General features: G+C 37.7%; 1 protein-coding gene across 1 annotated transcript in view; it reads right to left on the minus strand.

Moving 5' to 3' along the window:
• Positions 1-11,583, minus strand: part of khdrbs2 (KH domain containing, RNA binding, signal transduction associated 2) — a 72,683-nt gene extending 61,100 nt beyond the window's left edge. Inside the window, exon 1 of the mRNA XM_042501538.1 lies at positions 11,493-11,583. Coding sequence (XP_042357472.1) covers positions 11,493-11,583 — 91 coding nt within the window. The remainder of the gene's footprint in view (positions 1-11,492) is intronic.
• Between the last annotated feature and the right edge of the window lie 4,226 nt (positions 11,584-15,809).

Consider the following 15,809-nt stretch of genomic DNA (forward strand, 5'->3'; position numbering starts at 1 on the left):
GATAAATCACCCGATATGTGGGTAATTCTACATGTGCACCTAGCCATAGCGTGCATGTTTGTTAGTCATACCAGTCAAATAAAGCTCATTTGGATTTTAACAGATTTTATTTCAAGGTTTCATCAAGCATTTATTTCTTGATTTCCTCAAAGTTCAGTTCTGATCTCCGTCATGTTGGAGAGAATTTGTTTTTGGCCATATTTCCATTGTGAAGTGTTTCACTTTCATATCATTTGAATAGAGTAATGATGTTTTTCTAGCCCGTGAAGATGATTACACTCTGGAACAGTGCATAATGGGAAGCACCTTTATTCTGGTCTGCAGCCTGCCAGTGAACTCAGAAGCAAATTGTGTGAGAAAGAGAGAGAGACAGAGAGACCGGGAAAGAGAGAGAAGAAGAGGAAGATGAGCTTACAATTTATAAATCTTGGGAAACATTCACACCAATATCATCGTTGTCAAATATGTGGCAGGGACCAACGGGAGCCTAAACATCAGAGGAGCGGGAATTTGCTTTGAAGGTCACTGGTTTCATTCCTCACACAGGATGAAAAAAATCTCATTGGGAGAACTGAATGAGTAAAACACTCTCAGCGACTATTCTGGTGCTCTTGATCCCCTCTATTGCACTGCCAAAACTGCTTCAGCAGAGCCGCTCAACAGCCAAGAATGAAAAAAAAAAAACAACGACTGTGGTTTAACTGGGCAGCTAACAGATAAATGTGTGCAACTGTACGAGTTTTGCTGAAAAAGAGAAAATGTGCTCAGTCAGCCTGCCATGGCTTAAGGTTAAATACATCTGCTTTGGTCTGTGTGCAGCAACATAGAGCATCAACACAGACTGGAGAATAGTTTGAAATTCATTTATCCTGAATGCCAGTAAAATATGAACAGATACACACCAAACTGCATTCACAATTGCAGTAAATTGATTTCTATTCCAGAAATTCCTGGCTGTTCTTACAGACTTTTTTAATGTTTTCTCATGAAAAGTAATGCACCAAATTTGTATATATCTGGTGCTCTATCACAGAACGTGGTGATGACTGATTCGTTTCACTGAGGTGTTTGCAGCTGGCCTTGAATTGGAATATACATTTTACATGAAAAAAATAAAGATATGGGTGAATGTTACAATTCTGCAGTTATTGAAAAGATATTTCATAAAAGACAATAAACAACTGCTTGTATGTAAAAAACATTCTTTTGCATATTGGCTGCCATCTATTCGAGTTTAGACAGAAAGTTCTGTCAGGCTGAGTGCACCCAAGGAGGCTTAAAAGAGTACACAAAGAGCAACTGAATGGACACCATCCTTTTATTTTTAACACTGCCCGTTCACCCGCCAACATTGAAGCTCCAGTTAAATTGCCCATGTGTCATACCCCACAGCTCCCCTGGGGTTAAAGATCATGTCCCAGCCTTTATTTTATAGCCTTGAAGAAAAGAAGGAAGTGCTCCTTAAGGAGGCAGGTTGGGGTGGTGGTAAAGTCACAAAACACAAGATTTTCCCCCCGGACTTTACCCAGGAGAACAGAACTTAGAATAGTGTGATCTTTGGGTGAACTGAATCATTTAAAGGTAGATCATCACCTAGTTTTATTTTTTTACAATCCTAACCTCAGTAACTTTATGTTAAATATGTAACGTCATTCATGGGGCACTAATTCCTTACATATCTTATAAATTGTTGTGTGTATTTTCGGAGGATATCATAAAAATGTTGTATGAGGATACGTCAGATTTGGTATCATTCAGATTCACTATTACAGGTCTAGTGTTTAGGACTTAGCGGCATCTAGCAGTTAGGTTGCAGATTGCAACAAACTTAGACTTGTCCCGTGTGTCAAGTGTGAGAACTATGGTGGCTGGCACGAAAACGTGAGTGGCCCTATCTAGAGCCAGTTTTAGGCTTTTTTAAAGATTTTTTTGGGGTCTCTTGCTTTTATCAGATAGGACAGTTTAAGTATGAAAGGGAGAGTGAGAGGGGACCACATGCAGCAAAGGGCCGAGATTAGTATCGAACCCGCGACAGCTGCAGCGAGGACGTAGCCTCTGTACATGGGGCACCCGTTTTACCAGCTGAGCTCCTGGGTGCCCCCTTGAGCCAGAGTTGGGTTTGTTTGTTCTGGGCTACTGTAGAAACAATACGCTGGGGCATCCAGTAGCTCATCTGGTAAAGCTTGCATCAGGGGCTGCAGATTCAAAGCCATCCTTTGGCTCTTTGCTGCATGTCATTCTCTCTCTCTCCCCTTTTCATGCTGTAGCTGTTCTATCCAATAATAGTTAAAAAGCCAATAATTAAGAAAAAAAAGAAACACCATGGCAGACTCCATGAAAGAGGACCTACTTTGTATGCAGATATAATTGTCTCATTCTAAGGTAACAAAAACACAATGATTCGTACTTTCAGGTGATCATACACTGATAAAAAACATAGTTCTGAAAATTATTTTCCATTTCTGCCAATAAAGGTCTCTGAATCTTACATACTGAATCTACAAGACAGCTTTAAAAAAATCAGTTTTCATCTAATCTGCCTTCAGTAAACCAGCTGCACCACTGGAAAGCATTTAGTTACTAAACTGCATATTATTGCTGAGTAAAAAAATAATCATGAACAAATATATTTATTGTGATGGACTGTGCTTCACTGATTAAGTGAAATCTTTCACTACATGTACGTCTAAATCCAGCCATCTAAAATTCCCCAGAAGCTCTAGTTTGCTTAAAAGAACACTTAAATATCCTACAATATTTGAGCTACTTTCAGTGCAAAAAAGCATGCGTGCAGTTCAATAACATCACTAGAAGGGGGAATGGGAGCTGCACCATTTGTTGGAGATAATATGTTTACTGCTCTGCTGTTTATCCTTACATCGTAGCTTTATTGGATTTCAGCTGTTGTTTGCCATACAGTCCATGCTGCTAAAACATGCACTTTGTTGGTGAATAGGAGCTGTTTGTAAAATGTGTATGCTTTCAACCCTGAGATGATGTTGGTTAGATCAAATTGGCTGTTAGTGCACTGCTTGAGGGCTCTTTTTTTTTCTGATGGGTCACCAGAGAAAAGTAGATGCAGAGAAAACTCACTAAAAATACATTCATAGAGTGATAAAACAGGTCACTGTAATAATTAAACCCAATCAAAATTAATTCTTTCAACGCAGGCTTGATTAATCCCCACACTGTTGCGATGTCATGCCACTGAGGGATTTGATGAGATAAAACCAAGCATGAAGATGAACCTCATCACACCCAAGAGAAGCAAACTCAGGATGTCCTGATATCTGGCATGTGCTCTGTGTAGACAAGTAATGCACACAGTAAGCATCCTCCCCATCTTTTTTTCACTCTGCTCACCTTTTATTTTGCAAAGCTGGCTGAAAGACTGGAAACCTTGAATAACCTGCAAACTGATGGACAAGCATTAAAGAAAAAATCTGCCGTTAGTAAATTGCTTGCAAAACAAAACCTCACTTCTTTCAGGTTTAGATGCTGGAAGTTGTATTTTGGCTGTACATAGCCATTTTTGATAAGTTACAGCTGAACAGCACTTGTTTGTTTTTATGCTTACATAAAATCCCTAAAAATCTGTGAAAACAGTCAATTACTGTAAGTCTAGAAAGTCTGTTGGTTGATATTAAAATGCTCATCCAGAATGTTTTGATTTACGCAGTGCTGAACCAGACAATACTGAATTGAGATTATTAGTTTATTTGCTTCATTGTGCTGGAAGCAGTTACTGCAGTAAGAGGTCAAACACAAAGGCTTTGTTGAGTGCTGCCATTAGCCTTTAGACAGCGAAATTATTCACTGATTTCTTCTATTTACTAACTGGTATATCTACAATAACGACTTGGCAATGGGAACAGAAATGAATCAGTCTAATTACTCTCCTATACCTAATTGCTTGTTCACATCAAACACATAAAGAGGAAGTAATAATGTGCCGCTTTGCAGAGTGGACCTGGTGGAGGGAACGGACCACAAGATGTGCAATTAGCTTTTGTCCTTTTTCACTCTGGGCTCATAAGTGTAAATGCATGGGGTCGAAAATATGCGTCACTGTTTTGGCCACATGCTGTTTATGTGTTTTTAACTGAGCTGCCCTGAGGCAAAAAATACATCCAGCCTGTTGACATGGTGATAAAGTATTAAATCTTCAGTCTAATTATAATGCCATCTTCAAATTCTCTGCTGTGTGCGATGGACAGTGAAGTGAAAAAGTAATCACCACTCATACAAATTACATATTAAAAAGCAAGTGAATTACAGACATTTTAATCGTGATGGTGTTTTAATAATCAGCTATTTATTACAACTACTTACAAGTCAGACAGGATCGAGAACAATCTCCAAACTCCGCTTTGGTATGCAACGTGGCCCAAGGTCTGACATATACAACCTACACATATTAAACACCTGCGATGTAACAGGTATGCTTTATTATATCTGAGGATATATGCTGTGGTATAGTTTGAATGCAATGTGGTATTGTTATAATGAATGCAGCCTTCTAGCCATGATAGACTTTTATTATATATTCAATTCTTATCTATTGTTATTATTATTATTAGTATTAGTATATTATTATTTTTGTTGTTGTTATTATTATTGTTATTATGTCTATATTTTTGCACAATATTTCGAGAGGATTGTAAAACACCAAATCACAAAGTCAAAATCATTGTACGTGCAAACTGACTTAGAAATGAACCATTTCTGATTTAGATCTTAATATTAACAATGCCACTTTAATTTCTAGGTACATATTGTATTTTTGCACTGTTGTCATAATTGTTACTGTGTTGGTAAGTCTGTTTTATATCTTCATATACATGATTTTTATGTTGGCTTTGACTTTCCAAATTCAGCTTTGGTAGTCAGCATGGTCCATGGTGTGATGCAAAATTCATTATCGTTTACACATCTGTTTCTCTCCATAATATGCAATATTTTAGCGACATAGAGTCTCTTAATATGGGATGTTATTAAAATGTGGGACTTAAATATATACATAATATACACCCGTGCATCAACAAGTATTCTTTATTCTATTTGAAGATATATTATATGGAATAGTTTCAATGCAGTGTGGTATTTGTGTTTTATTTGTGCCAGTCTGGCTGTTATACGCAGATTTTATTTTATGTGTTATTATTACTATTCCCTTATTTTATCTTATGTCTTAATACTTTTGCAGTATGTTTAAAGATGATTTTTATGGATGTTAGTGCATGTTCAACACATTTCTATACATTATTCATATGTTTTGATATAGGTAGTGGACATAAGGTAGCGGGCCGATAAGGAGACAAAGGTGGTAGATTTTGTTTGATGGATCATTTGGTGTGTTGAATTTTCGGCAGAATGGAGCTTTGCAAAGTATTCTGATACATTGTCGCTGCTTTCTCCTTGAATGAACGTAGCTGAATTTTTAAGATAAAACGGTTGATGTATGTTATTAGATTTATTTTGGTTGTTAATCAATGTATTATTTTGTACCATGCAATTAAATTCACATATTTTACATATATTTCATTAGAATAAATGTTAGTGTCTTGCACTGTTAACATTGTCATACAATTGTAGATATTAATATCTGTGCAAAAAAAGTACACTAATGATTGACTGATTTATTCTTTGATTTGTTAATTTGTTCCTTCATGAGCTGGATGTGTATCTGTTTTTTTTCCAGTCCTAAATGTGTTAACTTGGCATCCTGTTCGCTGAAGCACTTTATTTCCTTGTCTGATGGGACAGTCTGTGTAAATGTAATTACTGGTATGTTGGATGAAACAGCACATTAGCCTTCATCAGCATGTGGTGCTACAATGATTAATAAAAAACTGAGGAAAGACTGAGTGAGTAAAAACCTGAACAAAACCCTAGAACTGTAACCAAACTATGATTGTATTTTACAACAAAATAATGTTTTTTTTTCATATGACCTCTGACTAACACACCGTTGGAAGCTGTGTTAAAGGATCAAATATAATTTGTTGTAAATCTGCCAATCACTTCAAATCTGTCACGACTTACAAGTGAATTGAAAGACTTTATAAGCATCATAAAGACACTAATATAGCTTATTTCCCAAATACCTGATGCCTGTGTTACACCTTTACTTCCCCTTGTTTTGACATAAACAAAAATCCCACTTCTGAATCTTTAATTAGAACTTTTCCACTACATGTGAAAATTCAAGAGGCACAGCAACATAATCTGATACCTCATATCTTTTGTCTGCTGCTTCAGCTCATCCACTCATTTCAGTTGCTTGAAATGCTCACGACCTTGGAGTCTAATCTTATTCGACCCGTGTGCTCATTGTAAGTCACTCTTGATAAGAGCATCGGCTAAATGCCCGAAAATGTAATGCAATGTCTCACTTTCCCGAAATGTAATTTTTGTGTCCTTTTGATAGGTCATACCACATGGGCTGTTGTTTATCTCCCCGCTATGAGCCGGGTCACTGTTGGATACCAGGCAGGGTTATAATGGATACACTGAAAATGTGAGCAACAATTTATAAAGAAGAGAGAGAGAGAGATTAAATGCAAATCAATTCTTAGAGCGAGAACTCCACTCTGTTGGTGAAGCATCATCCAAATCAATTGTAAGCATGTAAGACTTAATAGAAGTTATACTTTCCAGTCTGAGCCCGCCACTTGCATGTGTTGACGAAAAGCTCCTGCAATATGTATTTGTACCTCAGTTTAATTCTGCACTGTGCAAAAAGTGACAACTCTTTTTGCATATAAAGCCTCATATAGCCAGAGTATATAAGATGTATATCTCCTTAACAGTCACTCATTGAAGCTTTCTAGATTTAATTATAGCTCTTCATTATCAGCAGAGTGAAACTAAGGCTAAATCGGCTGCAGTGCATCACACGGGTTCATGCATTGTCTGATAAATTTTAATTAAAGTTAAAGGGTCGTTGCCCAAACTGTGGTGTGAGCTTGTTTTCAATGCAGTCTTGATTTAGCATTTTCATCAGTATGTGGCACAGAGTTTACTCTTACATACAGTATATAATGTGTGCAAGCAGAAACTGACAAACACTGCAAATAACTGCTGGTTCCTTGGTAACCATGAGAATCACAAGAAGCTCAGTGCGAGAGTGAAAACTTTTTGCCCAAACAGCAAGAAGAAAGTGAACACGATGAGTATAAAGCTAATATATTACATGGATTAAAGGGTGTTTTGAACTCAGATAATGTCGTTTTTCAAGACAAAGACAGTTTAAGCTCCAATTATCAAACTTAACAGGCATTAAACTGGCAAAAAGCGGCAACAGATGTAAGGATTTTCTTATGTTCTTGCTCTCTTACTTGACATGAGTCACGGTGTTGGTCCTCCTCCATATCTATACTCATCTTTTATTCAGAGAAGCCCACATCCTTCAAATCTCATGCAGATTTGTTTGTGTTGTTGCTGTGCCTAGCGGCATTTTGTGAGGGCATTTGATATATTACATACCCTGTCAAAATGCTTAGTGAAAACTAGATCCTGTGATTGCAAAAATGATGTCCCCTTTACCCTAAAAGTGGAATCATACCAAGCACCTGCCTTCTGTTTTTCTCAAAAGGCGATGTTGTTTCACTCCTGCCTCTCTGTCTTTTCACCTCATTAGGAATCCCTTTTTTTGTTTTCATGACAGGGCTGGGCTACGTGGCATGTAGGAAAACCATTGATATCTATTAAAGGCTTCCTTTTCTTGACTTGAACTACAACCCACTTTTAAACAACAATCTCTCAGACCTAAAAGACAGAACAGGTTGATTTCCACTGACTTCCAAAATGACATGGGGCTATATGACAGACCCAAATACAACATATATTTCTGCCCTAACAGTTGCAGTTTTAAACACGTCCTTAACGTTATGAAATTGCATTTACGCTGTAAAACTTTGTGGTTAGGTAAAGGCGACAAAGTTAGGTGATTAGATTTAGAAAATATATATATTCAGCGTCAGCAAAAAATGCAGAACATTTCCAATCTGTGGTTAACGTTGTTAGCACGCATTAGTTAAAACGGCTTTGCTCATTTACTAGCTATAGCCTATTACATGAGTGCCCTGTCCCACTGAAACTCGTTCAAATTCTACATGGAAAGAATGAGCAAAAAGTCAAATACTCACCTCACTTCCTCCTTTGCTCCCATAAAAATTACAAAGGCTACCAGAGGGCGCCACCTTGCAGTCCCTTTAACTATGATTTCTAATAAAATGCTTGCATCGTCAACCTATATGGCCGTTTTGGGTTTGGGTTTTTTTTTTGTGAGAGTGGGCTGCTTTTATAAAAACTTTGCTGTTATGTAATCAGAGGAAAATTTAAGTGCAACACTTAAAATGATTAACTTTTATGACAATTTCAGCAATCATTAGGTTTATACTGCATTAAAATAATCTGTCTTTGTGTCCAAACGGAGCAGTTTTGGGGAGAAAATGCCTCCACAACTAATACAAAAAAATGTATTCACATTCTTTTGAATGTGTATAACAAAAAGCTATTCAAATTATCTTCACTTTTTTATCAGTACTTTCACTATCAAAGGAAACAAGAATGAGAATTAGGGGGAGAATTATCCCCACCCACCTTCTTTGTCCCAGACAGCTTAAAATCTGCTCAAAGAAAGACAAATGATTTTTTCTAGTGGCATCATCATTTAAACACATACTTCATAAATATGGAGCTGTTAGTGGAGACCATGGTAATGCCATGCTATGCTGTTTATTGTGCATGATGTGAATAATGCAGGATTACATACATGCTTTGCTATTCAGTGATAAATAGCTGTGAATATATAAACCTGGCAGTTGGTCTCGCTGTCCACTGATTTGTATGTGTCTGCATTATCCATGAGTGTGGACTGACAGAAAATGATAACAACTGCAGGAAAGTGGTTACAATTATGAACAGAGTATTTCACATGCTGCCCACGGATGATTATGTTGAACATTTTCAGAGTTGACAATACAAGACTGTCTTAACTGACAACTTATTATACTGATTGTGTATGATGCATGCGTACTGTTTTGTGTTGACCTTGCAAACTTTATTCATACTATTCTATTGCAGTGTATTACTATCTACCGCAGTGTATTGAATTTTTGTTTACAGTATTATTCTGTATTGTGGCAGGCTCTACTGTATTGTATTTTATGCAAAATTGCAAGTGTATCCCTCATTAATTCACAAAAACTGCTTAAACTGAACGAAATAAACATGAAAAACAAGGTAAACACACAACACCTTTTTAGTTGCTGTTCACTGCAGCGGATACGATAAAGACAGCATTTTTTTGTTTGTTTCCTGGCTATGTGAGTCAGCCTTGAGTAAATTTGGCAAAGTGTACTGTGTGACAGATGATCCCATCTGCATCACAGTTAGCGACAAGAGCGGGACTGTCAGGTGTCTCATCAACACATTTCAACAGGAAAGCTCAAGGGGCAGAAAGCACCAAAGCAAAGCCACCGCCTCGTCCAATCAGAGCATGTTAATCCAACACACAGTTTGACTGAAGCGCTTTTAACAAACATGTCAGAAACGATTAGAAATAATCGCTTGAGTACAATTTTGTTGTTTTATTTGGGCACACGATGAATTACTTAATTGAATATAGTCAGACGTTGCCTTCAAAAGGGACAAATTGTTACTGTAGCCCTTTGAAAGCTGAGGCAACATCACTTTTCTTGTGCTGCTTGTAGACGCCTTTCACAAGTATTTAAATCTTTGAACTCTATGCAAACTGGTGTGATTTGTTTTAAAAACACAGGAAAATGAGCCACTGGGTAAGAAGTGTACTACATATTGAAAGACATTTGTGATTTTTTTTTAAAAGCTAGGGAACAGCTATATTTTTAATTGTTATAATGCACATTTAAAATATTACAAACATTTTTCAAGGTCATTTCCTTCTTTTTTTAAAAAACTTTCTTTTTATTTATTTTCAATTTTTATTTTCACATAAATTCCTTGCACTTTGTATTAATTTCTTGGTATTTTTTTTTTTATATCCATTTCTTCTTTCATTGCTCATTGCCTTCTTCCCATGTTTTTGAACAAAAACAAGTCTATTTGCTCAGGTTTCCAAGGATTAAAATTAAGATTAATGCAGATCACAATTAATGTTTACATAATTTGAATGATGGTGCACTTAACTGAGGATGTCATTGACGGTTTATTATCATGATATGAAGGATTCTGTGTTTACTTTGGCCATTTTAAAGCTTCTATCCAATGTTTTCACACAACTCCTATTCTCTCTTGCCTCTGTATGTTATGAAAGTTGTGCCCTGTAAGCCCATGTGGGCTCTGAGCACCTTTGGGTTGGTCACACCAGAATAAAAGTATATTCATTCGTCCACAAAAGCACAGCATCTCTTAAACCTTCAGATCACATTCAGTCTGTATTTGCACAGGAAAATTGCAAAGTTACATCTTGGAACTGAATAAGCTGAGTTCTAATGTTTGCTTTGCGACGGTGAGCTTCCTATCAAAAGTGACACATTCTCAGCATGTGAATGACACCAAGGCTACCTTCAGAATGAAGGACTACTTTATATGCGGCAGGTTGAAGCTGATTATACCGCCCTGTTAGACATACTGTAACATTAAATCAGAAGAAAGACTGTTGAACATCTGTCTCAATTGGAGCGTGTCCCCTCTGTGACCTTGATGACAGTTATCAGTTATTATAAGTGGTGATATAAAGAGAAGGGGAATCTCACATTCACCTAAAAGGTGTATTAAACAGTTTTCTTTGCCTTATTGGAATCCTTGACCACTGTTAGAAATTAATTAGCACTTATATTTCAGCTTGAGTTCTGAAAACATCAGACTGATGAAGAAATGTGCTTCATTTTTAATGAAGAAAACTCAAAGATGTCAAGTTTACTAAATACAGAGTGCATTCTGACAACATGAGGCTTGTTTTTTTCTGATAAAACAAACAATCCTGATTTTACTTAATGCTGAAAAGACAAAACCTGGCTCTTTATCCAGTTACTGACAGCACAGTTTGAATCAGGTCAGTCACACAATTAAAGCAATTAGTCCTCTCAACCTTTTCATCCTGCAGAACTGCTCCACGATCAGTTTGTTTGCTCTGTGTTGCCTGTGCAAGAGCTTGACCTTGGAGGGCAGTGGGTTACAATGAGAGGTGCTGACTCTCTGACTTTACACACTTTACTTTATGTGCTCACTGCATTTCTTCCGTTGATGGTAAAAAAACCTTAAAAAAAGTTATGCACTGGCGCCAAAGAGCAGCCTCCTCCATTAAACACAGCGCTCATTACGTTCACTGTCATCAAGCAGGCGTTAAGAGTCAAGGGCAGTGTGTTAAATAAAATCACGTTACATTACTGTGCTCCACTAAAATGCAATGCAATGGTGTTTTTCAGTTACAGGGAATATGCAGGGTGAATGCCTCTAATAAACAAAGCTCAGAGTAGATCAGACTTGAAAAATACCTGACTTACCTTCTGCAAGCAGACGCACCGCATGCACGAAGGAGGGGTCCAAGCTGTTCTTCTCGGCCACCAGTTCAGGTAAGTACTTATCTGGATGCATTATTACCACAGCGGACCTCTTCACCGGCCGTGCAGGTGCAGGTGAGGCGGCAGGAGTGCTGAGCGTCGGAATGCAACTATAAACCTTCCCGCTCCCGCTTTTGGGTCGCTTCAGTCTACCAGAGCGCCACAAGCAAAAAACCCCCTCCACAACAAAAATAGTCGTCCCGGGTCTCCGAGATGCCTGCCTGGAGGTTGAGGTGTGATTCAGAGGTGTGAGCGACTCGAGGTTGAGTTGTGATTCAAAGGTGTGAGCCCATCTCCGCCACCGCTGCCTGCTGCCTCTCCTCGGCACCCCGCCAGACTCTCAGACTCTGTGGGTCTGCAGACCGCGCTGCTCCCCGCCCCTCAGCATCATTATTGGCCATATTCTGGGACTGGCGCTGCTGGAAAACAAAGACGGTCCCCGCTGAGCGCATACCAATTGGGCGATGTGCTCATAGGGAATGGATTTAAAAAAATTTTTTTAAAAGTTGAGGTTTTACTTGATCGAGGCTGACATTGGTCCCTGCTATGATGTCACTCCCAAACTGGGAAATTCTGATGAAAGTTTTATGTAAATTTAAAAAACGGAAGTAAGAAATTTAATTTAGGAATACTATGCAATGACAGTGTTTGTGGCCGCAATTGTTTTAAACAAAAATAGGCCTATAGTCACACCATCAAAAGCCAGTTATTCAGTGCCAGCATGGATGGATTACTTAGCCGGTCTACAGCCACAGGCCCAGGGGCCCAAAGTGTTAGTCCCCCGCCCCCCATTCTGAATTTGCAGGTAGCACTCTGGAAGATGCTCAAAATGGCCATAAAGAGACACAAAAAGACTACAAAGACATGCAAACCAGTGTAAAAAGACACAAACAGAATACAAAGACACATGTATTGACCTAAAACAGACTTGGAATGACCACAAAAGGACTACAAAGAGATGTAAAACAGCTGCAAAGAAGGAAACTGCAACTGTGAAAAGGGGCAACATAATTACAAAGAGAAACAAAATTACCACAAGGAGATGCTAAGCAACAGAGAGACTCAAAATGACCACTAAGAGTTGCAAAACAACCAGAAAGAGACTCACCATTGAGGGACACAAAACAACCACGAAAAGGGGCAAAACAACCACAAACAACCACAAAATGACTATTAAGCGACACAAAACAACTACAAAGAGACTCAAAAACACCCAGGGGCCCATTTTCTCATAATGCATGCATGACGACAGCCGCACTGTTAAATTAGAGCTTACATGATGCAAGTTTAGTTAGTGGCTGAACAGTAATGTCATACTAGTAAAAGGTATTACCTTATCTCTGAAACATCCTTATCCAATTGGTTTTTTCACTGAGCTGAGGCAAACATTAATGTACAGTGGCCTGCGAGTTTCTCTTACAGTTTCCAAAGTTCACTGGAGCAGCCTTAACTGTAGTAAAGAGTGAGAAATGTGCAGTAAAGTGTGTAGGAGTGTAACCTGAGGGACCAAACACTGTGTGTTGCTCTCCATGGTGCTGAACACTGCCAGCATGGCTGAGATTTCGCTGCCTGGTTTCGCACGTGGTAATTTCTGAAGTATTTTCATTACCTGTATTCTAAATGAAGGTGTACCAGGAGACCTAACAACATAATGCAATTTATTTCTTTAATTGGGCACCCTACGTTTCATTTATACCTTGTCCTCTCTCCTTAATCCTACTGCACTTGTGTCTTGGCAGCATTTAGACAACAACATTTTAAACCATAGACTGTAAACATGAACTGTTTTTTACAGTCTATGTTCCGAACCCTCATGTGCTACAAGACCTGAATTGAAACTGGATTTTTACTGTTTTATTATCACTGTGTGGCATCTTGCTTAAAAAGCTCAGCAAAATTATGACTAATAGTTCCTTTTGAATTGCATTATATAGTTGTTGCTTACGAGAAGTGACAAATACAAATGCTGTTAGTTCTTGTTTCCTGTTTGATGTGGATTTGACTTTGTCTAGTGTATAAAGTATTTGAGATTATCCCTCATTTGTTATCTCCTTGTGTGACTGGATGAATTTGTAATCCCATCACAGTGTAATTTAGTTCAAATCTAAATAAAAGCATGGCCACCCCAAAAAAAAGACAGTCCTTCAAATGCTGCATTTGCTTTATATTTTAAAATAAAGCAAGTATGTAGACTACACAGAGCAATGACCATTGATGCAGTAAGATGTTTAGTAGCCTGCGTCATTAAAGAGCAGAGCTGTAATCCCAGAATTAGAATAATGTAAGGTATTCACTTCCTGTTATATTAGAGCTCAAGGCTGTCAAGTCTTCTTGTAGGGTGGATTATATGGCACTACCTTAAAGAAGTTTCAATGTCAAGTGAATGCTTCATTAGGTCTTTATGAAGCATGCATGCTTATATTGTTGGTGTCAGCAATGTAAGCATGCATCCTATATGAACGCCTCTCTGTCCAGTAGCTGTGATATTGACTTGAGTCCTGAAGTCATGTGCAGCACGGCATACAGGCTGCTTTACATACTCACTATTCAATTTGAGCAGAAGAGGCTGGTAATTGTCCAAGTTTAGCTCCACTTGACCTTTAGAGTTGGTTCTGACTGCACCGATAGGAATCATAAAGACTGTGGGGGAACTAAAGACACCGGTGTTAGGTGACTGAGAATTAATTTTTATGTCTTTTATGCTTCTTTTGCCTTTTATATGCACTACTTTGGTCAAAGTAGTTACTGTTAAAAATATTTTAAAATGCCACTAGAGAGCAATGGGGCTGTGACTTATTATTATTTTCAATGTTCATTGATCTGTTGTTTATTTTCTCAATAATGTGAATAGTTCTTTGGTCTATTAAGTGCCAGAAAACACAGAAAAATATTTGTGTAAGTGTTTCCTAACGTCTTTAAGGATGTCTTAAAATGTCTTGTTTTGTCCACAATCTAAAGATGATCAGTTCTCTGTCATACAGGAGCAAAGAAACCAGAAATATTCACAGTAAAGAGGCTGGAATCATGCAGTTTTGGCGTTTTTCATAAACAACTACTCAAAATGATTAATTTGTTACCAATTTAGTTGGCAAATGATAATACCAATTGATTAATTGTGCAGCTGTAGAAAATAATGAGACAGAACTGCATTTTAATGTAATATCTAATATTATTCTTTAAAAGTATTCTACAACACATCAGAAAAAAAGATAATTTCAAAGTTTGCAGTGAAGTGCACAAAACTTTATTTATTCTAAATCTAAGTGTGGCCACTGTGGGTGCATGTTGTCATTAATCATCGTTACTCAGAGTTTAATAAAGAAAAGTGTTCTTTTCATCTCACCTATGTGGTGTTTTGCCATTAAAGATGAGCAAAGTTACCGTAGCTAATATATCTGGGAGACTAAGAGACCCTGATTCAGAGGCCAGAATGTCCGAGTGGCTTTTTTATTAACCAACCACCCATTTTTTTCTTTGTACATCTGTGTAAATATTTATAAATGTTATTCTATTTGATATTATAGTTCATGCTAATTGCTATTTCTGCTCATTTTCAAAATGGAAAGCTGGCCTGGAAGGACCCAGTATTGATTACAACTTGCATGTCCTCACCATTTATTTATTATAATCAGTGATTAATGTCTCTCTGGAATGAGGCACAATTTAATTTTTCTGCATGACATCATATAATTCAGTAAGTGACTGGGCCAGTGTCAGCCAGTTCTGTCTTTGCAATTCATGCATGCTGAACTTTTACTGATTTCATTTCATTCAGTGAAATGATTCATGACAATGATGATGATCCTGCCGCTGTCACGGTGGCTACTGACGATAATGATGGTGATGACTTAATGTGGTTTAATGCTATAGTGTGGTTGTGCATTTTGACTAAAGCAAGCAGACTGAATTAAAAAACAACACATACAGAAATTCACACAATTTGCTCCTTCACCGTGACACTGAAGAAATAGGGATGGGGAAAATGGATTGCACAGTGATGTTTATCAGTGCAGAGAGAAAAGGACTTCTGTCAGACTGCTGCAGGTCACTTTGGACGAAGACGATTGTGACCGACACTATTTTAACTTTGACACTCTCTATATCAATACTAAGACCATTCCAAGTGTTTCTGCTTGGATTTGACGCTTTCTTACTGCCCTCTAGTGGTCAAAGAGCAACATTGCATATTTCGCTGCTAAAACTATGTGATGCAGATCCAAGGATTTAATTCTTTTTGAATATTTGACAAAAAAGTGGAGT

Source organism: Plectropomus leopardus, chromosome 15 (assembly GCF_008729295.1).
Source record: "Plectropomus leopardus isolate mb chromosome 15, YSFRI_Pleo_2.0, whole genome shotgun sequence".
In the NCBI taxonomy this organism is placed as follows: domain Eukaryota; kingdom Metazoa; phylum Chordata; class Actinopteri; order Perciformes; family Serranidae; genus Plectropomus; species Plectropomus leopardus.